Genomic DNA, 16,141 nt, shown 5'->3' with positions numbered 1-16,141 from the left:
CAACGGAATGACCCCGAGCATTAACAGTGACTTGTCTTTTCCACTTACAGGCAGGCCCAACATTGGGTTTTAATGGCGCTAGTGATGTGTTCAGCTTTTCTGGTTGTTATTTTAGGGTTGAGCCTGTGAATTTGGCCTTTTCTGCTGTAGTCGTCTTTGGCTTGGGATATGAGAAAATCCCATTACAGCATGGAGGGCCGGGGTGTTTGGGCAGGCTCAACACACAGGTGATGAAGTGTTTGTTTATGGTTATGAGCTCGAACCCGGCACTGTTGATTAGTACTGCAGACTTTACATGTCTCTGACGGGGGCAGATGGAAATTGACTTTATAGGAATGCAACTTACCCTTCCTACCCTTACATTTTTTTAAAGATGTTTGATCTTTGAAGTGTCTCTCTATTGTCCCAGAATAAAATATTTCTTTCTGGAATAGGTATATCATACAGCGTCTAATGCAAAAATGTGATGCTGAACGCCACTTGAATTGAAACCATCCTCCTGGTCCCTTCCTTTGGTCCAGCTTTTTGCTTGTCCCAATTCCTGCTTGCCTTCAGCTGCCACTGATCAAGATTAATGGACACACACACGCGCACACGAACAGCCCAGCATTTTCTTTTGAAACACTTACTTGAAAATTCCTTTTCCGTACTCCCTTTTTTGTTGCCATTTCCCGGGTCATCATGCTGAAAGGTCAAGGCCCACTTTGATGCCACACAAAGAGACATAGATGGATAATTAAGGCCCAGCAGCCTGCACAAAAGCCCCTCTAATTTGATTTATACCTATAGATTTTCTGTCAGATATGAAAAGTTGTCGTTCAAATTGAAGAGGATGACCCATTATAAAGCGCTTCACTGGTAACTTTCGGAGAGCAGGTTTCATTTGTTAGGCCATGTATCTGGGTTTATACCAATGGCTTAATTTAAGGTTAATCTGATAAGGACAGTCATAAATAACCGAAGCAGCATTAACAATTGAATGAGCTTCTGTTCGTAATACTGCTGCCTTTTGCTTTAGTTTCCCGTCTGAGAAGATGCAGAGGAAATATAAACGCACCGCTCTGAGCCTGATGATCTATAAGGCGAGCAGCACTATTCATAGCACATGTTTTTCACACCCTGTCCCTCGACTAACGCTGACTTTCAGTAAGAATATCTCTTTGAAACAACACTTTGAAAGTGAGCCATGAGTGCAAGAGGAGATTGAAATTGATTCTGAAACAGAGATTGGAAATCAAAACACATTACATCCAAATGATAGCGGTTGTTTTCAGGAGGTGTTTTTTACTTTTCCCATCGCTGCAGAGTTCAAAGACCCATTCTGATAACAAATTCCGACAGAGAAAAATGTCCTCCCTGTGCATTGTGGGTATCGTGTGATTTGGTGTGCCGGAGGGCATTAGTAAATGCGTGTCCACTGTTATTAATCAACGTGACATGAGGACAGAAATGACCCTATGCTTTTCATTTGGTTCGACTCAGAGTTTCTACTGTATATGTGAAACTTTATCTTAGAACACATTTTTTTTCATATATTTCCTCTAAGATACTAACACAAGTGATCATTTATATGTTGTATCATTCAGTCTCTTGACACATTCGTGCATGTCTTTTGAAATGTACACACTCGAGAGGCCTTCTCATCCAGAATATCTGTTTAATGCATCTTTTCTCTTTCTTTTGCAGTCGAACTGTGCGCAGTACGCAGCGGAGAAGCGAGACGAGGAGAAAATGTGCGACCACCTGATCCGAGCAGCCAAGTACCGCGACCACGTGACCGCCACGCAGCTCGTCCAGAAGATAGTCAACATCCTGACCGACAAACACAGAGCCTGGGGAAGCTCGGCCAAAAGGTAAAACCAAAGTCTAAAAACAAGACAAATTCATTCATTCCGGACTTTTTTACATTTTGAAGTACATTTTTGTTTAAAGACACATAAAAAGTTACCATGTACAATATTTTTTTAAATCTATCTCAATTTGGGGAACATTCCTGAGGTGCTGTTGAGGTTTTTGTTTACATTGTGTGTTTTGTACACGGCAGTTTTTCGCCCGTGTTCTTTTTGTTCATTTCAAAAATGACAAATGATCCTTTTAAATGTATATGATACCACAGTTGTGTTTGTTACCCACATGTCTGGATAGTTTAGCGAGACAATAACTTCTCATGGTATAGACGAGCCTTTAATCAAGAGGATGCACCTGTTTGGTTCTTTTATGCACAGTGTTCGTAGCATGTCATTTTCTCATCCTTGAAAATTATTCAAAGCCCTGTAATGGTTTTAATCTCATCATAATCTTTCTCATCCCCCAATACTCATGGCTTTAATTAAATTAGATTTGCAAAGGTGAAAATGTCAGCTGTGGGTTGAATGATGCATTGACTTTCGAGAGAGATGAAAGCCTTTTTTAAACAGCTCCGCTTCCATTAAGAACAGAGGGAACCCTATCCTCGGTGTTTGTTTCGCCAAATAGGCAGCAGAATCCAATGCAGCTATTCCCTAATGATGGCTGTTTGTGCAGGTAGTGTGTAATGGTGAGCCGGAGAGGCGGCCGCTGGCTCGTGCTTGTTAGGCTGAACCAACTCTCCAGAGACTCGTCTGGCGAGGGTTAGCTTGCTGTTGGATCAGGACTCTCTCTCTGGCTGCCTTTGTTTTCCTTTTTTTCCCTTTCTATTGAATCAGGATGCAGTGCATTATTTGTCATATTTCTTTTCTCCTTGATCCCATCTCTCTCCCAATGCTTCTTTCACTATTTCTCTTTTTTCTGCTGGACTCCATGTGTACTCGCACAAAGCTATTTACTATGGAGATTGTGTTCTACGAGCCCCGGCCAGAAAAGTCCCCCATTACCAGCCCTTTATGCCGTTGCACTATTGATGGTTTTCCTAATGGCTGCCGATGGGCGCAGGGAGCCATTGGCACTGGGCCTTGGAGTGCAGCGCTCTTTTAATAAATCACAATCAGTCCTGTGCCATTACATCAATATTTTTGGTCAATTACTGTGAAGGTCAGGTGGTGCAGCTTCGCACCAGGGCCCCTGGTATGCGGGCACTGGAGAAACATCTGGCGCTGCAAAACCCAGAAAAAGAACAAGGAAAAGGAAAAAATGCACACAGAAAAAAATACTTGTGCTGTAAGTACACCTGCATGCATGTAGTCTTTCCTAATACAAGGGATGTTGGTTCCCTTATTCCATACAACACATGTGATGCAGCACCATCCCAGCGTGTCAATACAGTTGGGAAGGGAAGGACGGATGAAACCCACAACCTGTTTCCAGCTGTGAAAATGAAATCCAGGAACACAAAGACAATACGCAGCTTTGATTACGACCTTTTGTTGCTCGGGTGTAAAATCCAAACCTGGCTGCTCACACGCCATAAAAACGTATTCCCCAAAGTTTCCATTCAATAAAGAGTCTGAAAATGAAAATATTATTTTCTCACAAGCTGATGGGAATTGTTGTTTCCTCACGGCAGGCATCTAATATCTCCTGACATAGTGTGACCCGCCTGAATGCAATTTGTGTCTTAATATCCAGCTTACAGCCTGCCCCGGCCCCTGGAGGAAAGAGGTGTTAGGTGATTTTCCCTTTTCCATTCCCTGCTTTGTCTGTGGTTCTCTCTCTCTTCCTTTCTCAACGTAACAACATACCATTTCTTCTCTTCTCTCCTCTTCTCCCACTCCTTGTCCTTTTTGCTCTTTTTTGTTTCACTATCTCCTTCAGTTGTATCAACGAGCGTCCAGGGAGGATTCCTTTCACCAGACAGTGGCAGTATCTATCTTTTTTTGTGCCCTTGTCTGTCATCTTGTGTCAAAACATAGACAGATCTGCAGTCAGACGGATAGGGCGACTACCTGTTCATCCATACTATTCTGTCCCAGTGCCTCGAGACCCAGGTGTACAACATGCCAGCCTGCTGTCTTTTTAAGGGAGGAAAAAAGTAAATGAACAGCTAGCAAGATATCCACAAATGAAACCGCTGGCAGTTGTCATTTTTTTTTCTCTCCTCATCTCTCCAGTTTCCCCCCCCCCCCCCCCCCTCCTTTCCTCTGAGCTTGGGTCCACCGAGCATCCAGAGCGCCGCAGTGTTTATTTGGGTCAGGAATCATCTTTCATGTATATGACACCTGGACAAAGTCGACGGACAGCGAGGGGAGATGAGGGCAGATGATGGAGAACGCCAACTCACGGTCTCTGGGGGACCCGCTCTACTCTCCTCTTTTCTCCCCTCTCATACCTTCTCTTTATTGCATTCTAATAGGCTGACTAATGTACCATGGAAATTCACTCTGGGTGTAGGAGGCGGGGAAGTTAACAGGAAGGTGGCTGCAGCTCAGAAAAGGTTGAACTGTGATGCAGAAGCAGTGTGTTCACTCTGTTGTTGACAATCTACTGATGTAGTCAGTCAGTTTGAGGCAAATGGAAACAATATTCAAGATGCAGAGGTTTAGGTATACTCACTGGAATTTGCTGTTCTCCTACTTTGTCTTACTCTTGCCTTTTTTAAGCCTGCATCAGCATCCTTTTTATTCCAACAATCCTCACCTCCAGCTAGTCCCCCCCCCCCCAAACACACACACACACACACACACACACACACACACACACACACACACACACACACACACACACACACACACACACACACACACACACACACACACACACACACACACACACACACACACACACACACACACACACACACACACACACCTCGAGCACCAACTCCTCTCCCTCTGCTCCTCCTCCCTCATATAAGCAGCTCATTTTCTGCAGCACCACTGCTCTAATGGACGCCCTTAGGCTAGAGGCTTCCCAGCCAAGGGACATCCATCTTTCCGCATGTCACACTCCCGCCCGGCAAAAAATCTTTGTGATGTGCACTCCAATTTTTCTTCAGTAAATCAAATCTTCCTTCCTTCAGAAAGACGAATGCTTTAGGGTTGGAGTGTTATAGAGAAAATCAATGCCGGCAAAATTGAAACAGTATGCCCCCGTATTGATCGGCCTTGTGAGATCGAAAAGGAACAGCTTTGTAACTGTTCCGCTGGACAGTTAGCTGACCTGTAATGGACAAACTATTGATATTAGCATTACTATTTTATCTTGTGTCATTTTGCTAGCGCACTATTGAGGGAAAGAAGCCGGAGCAGAACGTTCACTGTTAGAATTTTTTTTTTTTTACTTGTTATCCACTAATGATACAAAAGATGGTGGGAAATGGTGTCTCACAATATACAGAGGACGGTTTTCCTTTGTGCTCTCTTCTCTTTTAATAAAGGTTATAGCCTCGTCTTTATAGGATATCACCATTAAATATACACCATTGTAAGTTGTGCATGAACAGAGTGAGTGCAGAGCAACTCTATATTCATTGTATGCATACACCTTACACATTATCCTGTAAATTATTTATACTTTACTACTTTTGCTATCTTAGTTCAGGGTGCGACGTCACTAAATATACATTTAATGTGATTTAACAATTAATTGATACAATTTACATTTTTATTTAAAGCATCTTAAATTTGGTTTCAAATGTTGTTATCACTATAAAACAGACTATTACTTCCTAAATCATCTTAAAAAATACATCCTAAATCTTATTCATTAAAAATATAAAACTCAAAATCCCAGTCATTTGGCCAAATCAATTCTCTGTTAATGTCGTTAGCTCAGGTTTAATTGACAGTATCATCTCAGATCTTGCTAAATTCTGATTGGGCCACTGACATAAGTGAAATAGCAGAATACAGAAAATGTCTCAATTAAAACAACCAAAACCACAATATGATTTTATAGTGATATTAGGAGGTTGATTAAGTGAATATGTTTTATAGGCCTTTTAATAAATACTCTGTTAACTTATACATTTATAAAACATGTATTGTAGCACCACTGCTCTGTCCTGCAGTCCTTGTTAGTTTTATCCCACACGTTGAGCCTCCTGGACTGCAACTGTATCACCCTCTCAAGATATCTATTAATTATACTCTGAACATACTACCGAGTTATGCTTACTACAGTGTGGCCATTCTTGTTCACATAGCATTTTTTCTTCATATACAGTAAATGATTGCATGAGAAACCGCGGCAGCACGATTCATCTCTACTCGTATGCTTTCATTCTAGACCTAAATCACAATTATGATACATAATACTGAATGTAATGCATGTGTTAAAGCCGAGGTCTGCACAATGTCTGCGCTGCCTTTGCGTGCATGCTTCGTGGACACTCTGTACATTACGGCTGCGCTGGTACTGTGCACGCAGAGCTGAAAAAGGAAATGGGACTCCAGCACGTCAGCGGAGATTATAACCATAGGAAACAAGAACATAACTGTTTAGAGTACACTGACTCTCGGAAATGCACGACACGAGAGGGGCAGGAAGACAGACGGAGGGGGAGAGAGAGGGAGAGTTGGATGGAACCAAGGATGAGACAGAGATATTTGTAACTGAAGCATTAAAAGTTAAGATGGAGACAGAGACAAGACCAGGACATTTCTTTCCTACATCATATCCTCTCGTTGCAGTATACACTAAACCAAAGCGATGAGTGATTGCACAAATCTGTATGTAAAAGGTTAAGAGCGTGTCATGTTTGCTGGATGGAAAACTCTGCAGCTGCTGTCTTATCTGTCCATCAGACTGACTTTTGTTGTGTTTAGGAACAGAATAAACAGTGTAGCTAGATCCGAAATATGTTCTAATTCGAATTTATACATCAGATTTGGTCATTGCATTCATTTTTGCACGCCACCGTTCTACACAGCAATTGATGTGGTTTCTATTTCTGTCTTTTCTAGCTAGTCTTTTTGTTACACATTTCACCAAATGTAAATCTTGGTGGATGTTAAATGGCATTTAGACATTGATAATCTCTGAAACGAGCCCATCTTTAGATTCAAAATAGTCCATGACTTTGTACAGTGATTAAATAGTCATTTATAAAGGAAATTAGTATTGGTTTGCTTATAAATACGTTGCAGTCTAAACACAAACATGACCTGCTGTATGAGCAGTGGCAGCTGTAGCAGTCTGAAGCTCCCGGCTCATCCCAGGAAGAGACAGTTGTTTCCTTTAGTCCAGCTCCGGACTACTTCAAAACCAATTAGCATGGGGCTCGAGTTTTGGTCATCCATCTGGCTTGATACAGTCATAAACATATAGCATAATCATAGCAATGGGAGCCTGCCTTCAGTTATGCTCTTCTTTCTGTAAACGAGACTCTTTGTATCTTGCATGAATCTCCAACGCTAAAGTCCTTAAACGGGTTTAACGTGAAACCATCCACCTCGTTAATCATGCACGGTGACATGCGTCTGGGACAGAAAAGTTGTGACGGGGACAAAAAGGATGTTTCCTAAATCTCTGGGGAGTTTGACAGACCCTCGTTCCATCAGTTACATAAAATAACGTGCCACAGAGGCCCTACCGTGCAGCCTGGCTCATGGATATGAATTAGAATATAGCCTTAATGATAACATTTACCTCCACTGTATATACAGTACAGTGGCTGGGGCTGTAAGGAATAGCAACAAAGTGTCATGGTGGAACATATTAACAGCTGATGATGTCCATATGTTAGCTTGGTTAAGTGTTGCATTGTAGGCCGAGACCTTAAAGGTTATACTCAGTGGATCATCTAATATGAGAAGAAACAAAAGTGGTTAAGCAAATAAAACCGGTGCTTTTAATCATAATGGTGGATATGATTTTTTCACAATTTATATTATATAAGTTACTATATTATAAGTAAGATATATTGATATTTTTTATTTTGTAAGTTATCAATATTTATTATTTAAAATGTTAACTTTTTCTGATCGTTTGTGAAGGTTTGGTGTACATTATAATTTATATATCTTTATGATTTGGTGAAGCATGTTTACCACGTAAAGTAGTAGAAGGTTGACACATCTGCTTTTTCATTCCATTTGTTGCGAATCTTTTTTTACTTTTTGTCATATTTTTAATTTTGTTGGTTATTTTTTTGAACAATTATGGTGAAAATGTGTAATCCGTGTTTTTGGTTTCCTCATTAAACACAAACAAGTCAATGTCTTTTTTTGTATATATAGCCTAAGTGTCTCTGGTTTATAAACCTCTATGTTGTCACTGAATGGGAAGGTGTCCAATTGAACCAATATACCCTAACCATTTACATATTTTATATCCTCGGTTTCGTTTTTTCGTATCAGTTTTGTTCCTAGCATCCCAGACATGTAATGGAATCCTTGTTATGAAGTATGAAAGAGCGCCACCATCCCAGAAACACCATTTACACCACCCTGCCTCGCTGCCTCGCTGCGACTCTCTAGCAACTCTCAGATTTATGAGTTTTATATACCCTTAAGAAAGTATATGGCCTTGGTGGAGCAAGGTCATGATAAAAGGTTGCTGATCAATATCTGAATGAAAAGCCATTTGGGAAGTTTTTAGGGCTTTTTTTTCTTCTCCTTTCTCCCTGGATGCAATATCTTCAGAGTATCGATTGTCCGGGGCCAGTAGTTAGTCAAAGGCTATCTCCTTTGACTAACCCCTTTGCAGCGTGTCAGGCCCCCCTCCCTTCTCCTAGTGATAGATTGGTATGCTTCCAGCCACTGTAATTACACCCTGGTACCAGCAGGTCATTTATTTTGCTACTTTCACCATTTGCCAAAAAGAATGGCCTTTATCTTAGGAATCCAGCTCTTTCTTGTGCAACTAAAGCAGGAAAAAGGCCACATAAAATACCCACGTCCCGAGACTGAGGATCACCCTTTACTCGTAGATCTTCAGCTCGGATTCTCGCTGTAGATTTACTTTACACCCCCATCCCCTGCGTCTGAGTTCAAGTGCAGCACCTAAGAGCATCAGACCAGGGGAGTTCAATGTGCCAGATTTGTGATGTTAAGAGATTATATTGATAAAAGATGGAGGGACAGATTTATTTAAGGGATTTTCTGTTAAACTAGTTGACAATCATAACAATTTAAATATAAACTAAACCTATATAATTTACAAAAAAACTATTCTGTGCTAAATACTTTACTAAAATCTATCTTGCCACGCTCGGTTTATGAAGGGAACAAAACTAGAATGTAGCTATTTCTACATAAAGTCTAATTAAACTATAAACAACATGATAACACTTAAGTTCTGGCTCTAAGGTACAGTATAACGTCCGATTTTCATGAGCTCTGAAGCTCTATTTAATTGTACAAAACTCCCTTATGAGCAACATGATCAATCACCGGACAGAAATGTAGTATTTAACATTCAAGGGGTGATGTTTTTTTCCCCCCGTTAGATTATTTTTTCGAATGAAGAGATAACTACATGGCCATTATAGTTAGTCAGACTTCTGTCTATATGATCGCCTCAATCACCTTGCAATGGAATTGCTGCACTTGACACACAAACACTCACGCATGCACAGAGCGCTATAAGTGCTGTATAATGGGCCCGGTCGTGTGATGGAGAGAGGGAGGAGGTGCTCATGAATAGCAGCCTCGCTAGATGAGATTGCCGATCCGTGGAGTCCTGCATCACATTGGAGCAGGACACAAACAAACTAATATATGGACATTTCACAGGAGATTGTTTGTTTGTTTGTTTATTGAAGTATCAGAAAACCCCTCACTTAGATCATCTCAATTGTATTTGTAAATCATACACTTATCGTACAAGATCATACACTTAACTGGAAATAATCTTGTTTTTATTAAGTTTTAAACTGTATGTTCACAATGTTTTTTGTAGTTCTTATGTGAGGCACCTTAGAGAATTAGGCTTTTGATGTTTAAGGCTAAACAAACTTGTGTTATGAATGTAATTTTAGGGCAAAAAAAACCCCCCTCTGACTCGGCTGACCTTGGGCTTCTCTGCTGTTTTCTTTTGGACTGTGTTGGAGACGTTGGGTATGTGTTCAGATTTGTCATACCATTCAAGATCAGCTCTGAAAGCTAGAGGTCAGGAGATTATTACAATGGGCCAGTAATGGCAGAATTATGCAACTCCGGTCCAGTGCATGCCCTCATTACCTCGCAGTAGTGGTGATAAATGGCCTTAAATGCATGTTGTCAAAATCCCAGGAAAAATGTGACCCTTCATCAAAAATACAGATGGTACCACTTCAGCGATTTAGCTGGGGAAATGTGTATATACTATTTATTATGTAGGCCATGCTTGGATCATTTCAGTAAGGCAAACCGTGAAGCTGTTTTAACATTAAAATCAAGTGCACCATTTTTTCATTTAACGGTGAAAGCTTTTTTTTACAGCATTTTAAATCTTTCAGTCTTTAGTCAATATTTACTACTTTACTAAACACAGCACTTTCCCTTTTACCTCCCATGAAATCTGATATAATGAGGGTGTAATTGTCTGGCTTTTTGTTGGTGAATTTACACTGAGTGTAATTGCTGCTAATTGGAAGCTGCGCATTAAGCTGGTGGTAATTAGGGCTCGATTTGCATTATTTCATTTGGCTGCACTGCATTGTGGGGAGTCTGAAACCTCTTGCCTCCCACCCATGGGAGTACTTTGATCCTCACAAGCCGGGGATGTTGCGGGAATGCAATATCAGTGCCTCTGTTTTTCAGATCGCTTTTTGAAAGCTCTTGGATAAATTGGAGTTAATTGGGAGGAGTGGTAGGTGCTCATGTTGTCTGGGTAATGACAGTGTGTGCACTCTTCTGTGTTAGCAACAGATTCAGTGAAAAGGGAGCTGACAACAGTGTGATGAAAGCAAAGGCTGTACATACTTTGTTTCACTGTGGCTCCATTACTCGGCTCACATGTAGGATTTCATTTTTTAGCTTTCATTTTCATTTACTCTTCTTAAATCTGTTTTCACATGCACTTAATCACAGACATGGTGGGGTGTTGGATCATGATATTTAAATTCATATTAAAAATAGACAAATTAAATGGCTTCATGCTATGATTAATAATAAGGAGGGGCAACGTTACATGTGGACTGTCATTTAAGAGGATAAGATGGTAATGGTGCTGGGTCTGTGACCCTAACATCACCTCTGGTAAATGTTGTAAACAACATTAGCGGAGGTGAATTAACATACACACATGTAGATGGTCTCCTGTAAACCTCATTGGAGTGGGACGGATAAGCATTAATGCACATGTAGAAAATCACTTCGGCAAGACTTAATCATGCCAAACCATTTCAGTGGGAAGGTATTTGGTCCTGTTTCATTTTAATTTGAGTCTGGAGATACCATGGATGTGATCGCTGCCACCGTTTGACAAAGAGCCGGCGCTCAAGCAACCAGTCCTCCACATGACAAATCCTCAATCTATTCCTGCCCTCCCGTTTCTTCTAAACACATGGTTTATGCAAATCAAAGCAAAATGATCTTGGGAATAGCGGCAATGTTTGAGCAATTTGAAGGCTGCCAATGGGAACTGGCATTAATATAAAATAAGCCAGGAGAGAAATCTCTTCTGCATATGCAGGTCTCATTGACTGTACCCAAATTAATTTAGCAGAAAGGTTATGAATGACTGTTTGTGCCAAAGTGCAGTCGCTTGTAGTGATATATGAAAGCATATTCACTCTGCATGTCCTGCTTGCTATGAGAAAGGTCATGCTATCATTTACATAATAGCAAATGCTTTGGAAATAAACCATTGCAAGAAAAAGGGGATGTTTTCTTTTGCTCTCCATATACGCCCCAGATACATTCAACCTTTTTGAGATATCTGAATTTGAATTAAATAATATAAAATAATCCGGAAGGAAATTGGATTCTAATATGAGTTTCAAGTTGCATTTAAAAACAACTAAAGATAATTTTAAAAAGCTGGAAATGGGGGGAAAAGCTGGGATTCATCTGTCTCTGAAACAACCGTCCGATTGAATCTTGATGGATGGCAGTCATTTGTCCTCGTCAGCAAACGAACAATCGCGCCATAGAAATAGCCGTGCTATCAAACTTTCAGGACCTGCTCCGAGAACTGGCCGTTTGATAATCCCGTTAATATATGATGATTATAAGAGGGGACTTGGGATTGTTCATTTTAGGGGGTTTCTTAATGCCACATTATTATTTTATTTAGGGTAAGATTAAACTATAATACCCCCCGAGGGAAATTGGGTTGGTGCAGCGGGAAACAGTAACAGCCAAGACAACAAAGGATAGAACAAATCAAGAGTCTTGAATAAAATGTATGTATAAAAAAACAAAAATTCTATTTAGATAATTTGGTTGAATTGTTAACATCTTATCTCTATTACAGATGTTGATGTGCTTTAAAAACACTTGTTATGTTAATAATTTAGTCATCAGCTTACATTCTGGCATTGACGCAAGCTAAAGAAATGTGCTTTTTCCTTGTTATTTGGATAAACAGCACCCATGGGTCAGGCCGTAGTTTATATTTAAGGACATTGATAACGTGGTTCACTTGGCCCTCCACTTTCTCATTTCTGTTCTTTCAAAAAAAAAAAAAAAAAAAAGTATTTACACAATCCTAAACAAGCTTTCCTTCTGAACACTCCTCACAACCAAACCATCTGTTCCACGTGTCACCCAGCCATGCCAGATATTTTTGGATGCCTTCTCTGTTTAGATGTAAATGGACAATTTAGTAGCACAATTTCAATCTTAAGAAATCCACAAGTAAAGTATCTCCGAGCAGTGTGTTGATGTTTTTGGTAAGTTTATTATCTGAAGCCATAACTGTTTTGTTAACTGATTCGGGAGAAAGAGTTTCAGTGGCACATAAAAGGAGAAACTTGAGCTTCCCCATTCATCCTCTGTGTTGGTAAACTTCCTTTAATTTACAACTCCAAAGCCCTGAAGAGCATCCAAAAGATGTCTAAAAAAAGGAAAAGAAAAAAGGTAATTACTATTTACTACTTCACATAAAACTCGTCCGGACTCTGTTTCAGTTGCCAATGTGGTCTACATTAAAAAGGCAACAAATTCTCTTTAGTATACACACACCCAGAGCCTTCTCATGTAAAGCTTGCAGTGTTATATTTCTATGTTTTGCCCAGATTTAAAGAAAAGATACCCTCTCTGTCAAATCATCTCCCTCCCCTTTCATCATCAGACGAGGCCCCGCTCTTCCAGACACCTTTTATGACCGAACTAATTACTAATTACACAAGTGGTTGGCCTGAGCCGCAGCACGACGCTGGCCCTTTGTTATTTTAATTGTTGTTATTTTGAAGAATGGCGCTTCACTAAATCGTGCCGTGGATGCCCTAGGAGGATGGATGAGCGCTGAATAATTGATCATCCTTGTGGAAACACACTCAGCGTGCGGCATGGGGGTTGCATAGCGCCGTACGTCTCCATTCTTGTTACGGCGGCACTCGTTGGGGATTGATGACGAGGTATCCTTCATCGTGCGTCCACCTCTTCTCGCACCCCATCATTAGGACTCCCATTGTCGCCTGTTCATGGAGCGCTGGGTGAATATGACTGGCAGAGGTGGTCCCCCCCATGCTTTGACTAATTACTCGCCTCCTGATGGATTAATGTGTATTGTGTGAATCAGACAGACCCCCCTCTTCAGTGAGATGAGAGACGAGTGCGTCCTGATTCGGAGCTGTGCGGCATGCACAACCTTGATAATTATTTTCATAGATGAATACCATTGCAGGCAGGATGATGAAGTGGCCATTTGCGTTCAGAGACTATCAGAGGCAAACATGGAGCGGGGTCTTTGTCACTGGCGAGAAATCTACTCCCGCACAGACCTGCGCGCCGTGTGTCGTTCCAACTTGCATTAACACACACTCTTGATTCACTATTCTGGAAATAACGCAATTTACATTCCCATTTATGCCATTTTATACAATTCTCAATCATCTCCTCCTATGGTAGTTGTAGCTTATGGCTGACTTTTATGAACTACATTTTACATCCAGACTCGAGATATGAGGAGCAGCCACTCATCGCTTGTCATCCTTCCTTTTGAGATTTTTTTTTGTCCAGATAAATCAAATAATCAATGGTTTTCATTAGCCAGGGCAAACAGGGGCTTTTAAGTACCCGTTTGGAAATTGTATTTATTTTTCTTGCGTAAAGCTCCTTTCCCTTTTAGAGGCCCCTGTGTGATCATTGGTGTTGGACTGAAGATTTGTGAGGAGCCCCCGGCCAGAGCAGCGTTGGAGAGTAGATCACATAAAGCACGCTGGGGTTCTCCCGTCATAGCTTATTCCACTGAAACCATAAACTGTGTCTTCCTACACCTTCACAGGACACACTGCAGCCACTTATAGGAAACTACTGATGGTTTTGTTTTTATTGGTTTAGAAATATGTTGTATTGGATAAACCTTGGCATTTTGTCTTTCAACATTTGTTTAGATTGTTTGCCTTTTGCTGCTTTTGTCTTTATATAAAAGGGTAAATAAAACGACCCACATGGTTTATAGGTACCACATATCTAATTTGACTGTATTTTTCATCAAAGTGTAGAACCTGCGTGTCCTATTTTCAATTTGTACTCTTCCCTGCAGAATTAAAGAGATTTACAGTATTTCACGAAAGCTTGGTAAATTGTTGCACAATGTTTTAAGACACGTGAAGAAAAACTAACAAAACTAACTCCAGGATAGGCCCGTACTAGAATGTTCTTTTTTCCTTTGCTTTTCTCGTGAGAACATTTAGTCCAAGTAAAATGACTGTTTGACTCGAGTCAGACAGTCAGGATTTACTCTCACTGAAGACCCGAGTGCATGTTGTTTTCCCTCCCCACCTGAGTTGTTAATCATTAACACATGAAAAGTTCATTTTAGAGCCGCCTAATGACACATGAACAGCTCTGCTTTGGGCTTGAAAGTCATTTAAATTCAAAACCTATTAAACTGGAAAATAAACAATTGCTCAAAACCATCATCTTAAACCTTGTTTTGCCTCCAAGCCATGGGTAATGAATATTTTAGATTACATTTGAATTAAATAACTTAAATAAATAAAAGTGATATGTTATATAGACGGGGACACAGTATACATGCACAATGCTGTAGCAGTGTCCCCTCATTTAAAGTTAACACTTTATTTTCCTTGAGCAGAATGATTTACTGACCGGGCCCTGTAAAGGGAGATTTAAATTGCAAAAGAAAAATGTCTGCTGTAGACATTGATTAATATTGGTAATGCTATCCCCCCCCCTCCATGTTTGTAATGGCCTTCTCCTTATCCTGCGAGCCATGAGTCCTGACAAGAGGCATCCTGCTGGGCTTGAAATGAGCCTGGAATGGAAGCACGTGCCACAAAAGTGTGTGTGGAAAATGATCACGCTGACATTTGCTCATTCCACTGTGATGTACCTTGTGCACTTCACCTTCTCAAAGAGAGGAGGGAAAACAAAACAATGAAAGGGAACACCTTATCCTCTGACATGGAGATACTGTCACTGTCAAGTACAATGATTTGGGGTCTAAACTTGTCTTAAGTGAATGTTTTTAAAGAGTAATTCTGAGGGTTAAAAAAAAAAAGGCCCAAACACAATGCTGTCTTTATGTCTGCTTGCTCGGACTGAGTGCTAATGCTGGGCTGCTATACCATGTTGGCTGGTAATTGCTAACACATGTGCTACCTCTGTCTCGCTGCAGCCGGCCGAGGGAGTTCTGGCGCCTGGACTACTGGGAGGACGATTTAAGGCGGCGACGTCGCTTCATCAGGAACCCCTCCGGATCCACTCACTCAGAGGCTACGCTCAAAGCAGCGGCCGAACACGGTCAGTCCCCTCCACCAATCCCCTCCTGTTGTCTGCACTCCCTTTTCTCACACGCTTAGTGGTAGCACCAGGTACAAGGTAATAAAAGTTAGTCGTCCCGTAGCAATAAAATATTTATTGTACCACAAGACACTGTAAAATAGTACTCATTTAAATTTCACAAAGGTCATTTTACACTCTGCTTCCCATTATGCAAAGCTGGGCTAATAATCACCCTGAGTGTCAGCATGCTTAGTCAAAAAAAAAGTTTAAATGAGTGGCTTCAATTGAGATGAAATGTGCTCATTCTTTTTTTCTGCTGCATAACAGTGGCTGATGTCAGTGGTAAGTAGCATTCATACTTCCTCCTTTACTTGTATGAAATATTTCTTTATTATTCATGTTTTTGCATTGGAACAACAGGTCATTTGTGGATTTATGCCTGTTAT

General features: G+C 40.7%; 1 protein-coding gene across 5 annotated transcripts in view; it reads left to right on the top strand.

The window, feature by feature from the left end:
* lrba (LPS-responsive vesicle trafficking, beach and anchor containing) overlaps nucleotides 1-16,141 on the top strand; it is a 189,991-nt gene that overhangs the window by 92,399 nt on the left and 81,451 nt on the right. For all 5 annotated transcript variants that reach the window (XM_079656844.1, XM_079656847.1, XM_079656846.1 and 2 more), the window contains exons 36-37: nucleotides 1,687-1,853; nucleotides 15,589-15,713. In XM_079656844.1, coding sequence (XP_079512970.1) covers nucleotides 1,687-1,853; nucleotides 15,589-15,713 — 292 coding nt within the window. The remainder of the gene's footprint in view (nucleotides 1-1,686; nucleotides 1,854-15,588; nucleotides 15,714-16,141) is intronic.

This window comes from Notothenia rossii (genome assembly GCF_949606895.1).
Source record: "Notothenia rossii genome assembly, chromosome: 1".
NCBI lineage: Eukaryota > Metazoa > Chordata > Actinopteri > Perciformes > Nototheniidae > Notothenia > Notothenia rossii.
Note: the sequence above shows the minus strand (reverse complement) of the source record. Positions and strands in the feature narration are given on the sequence as shown.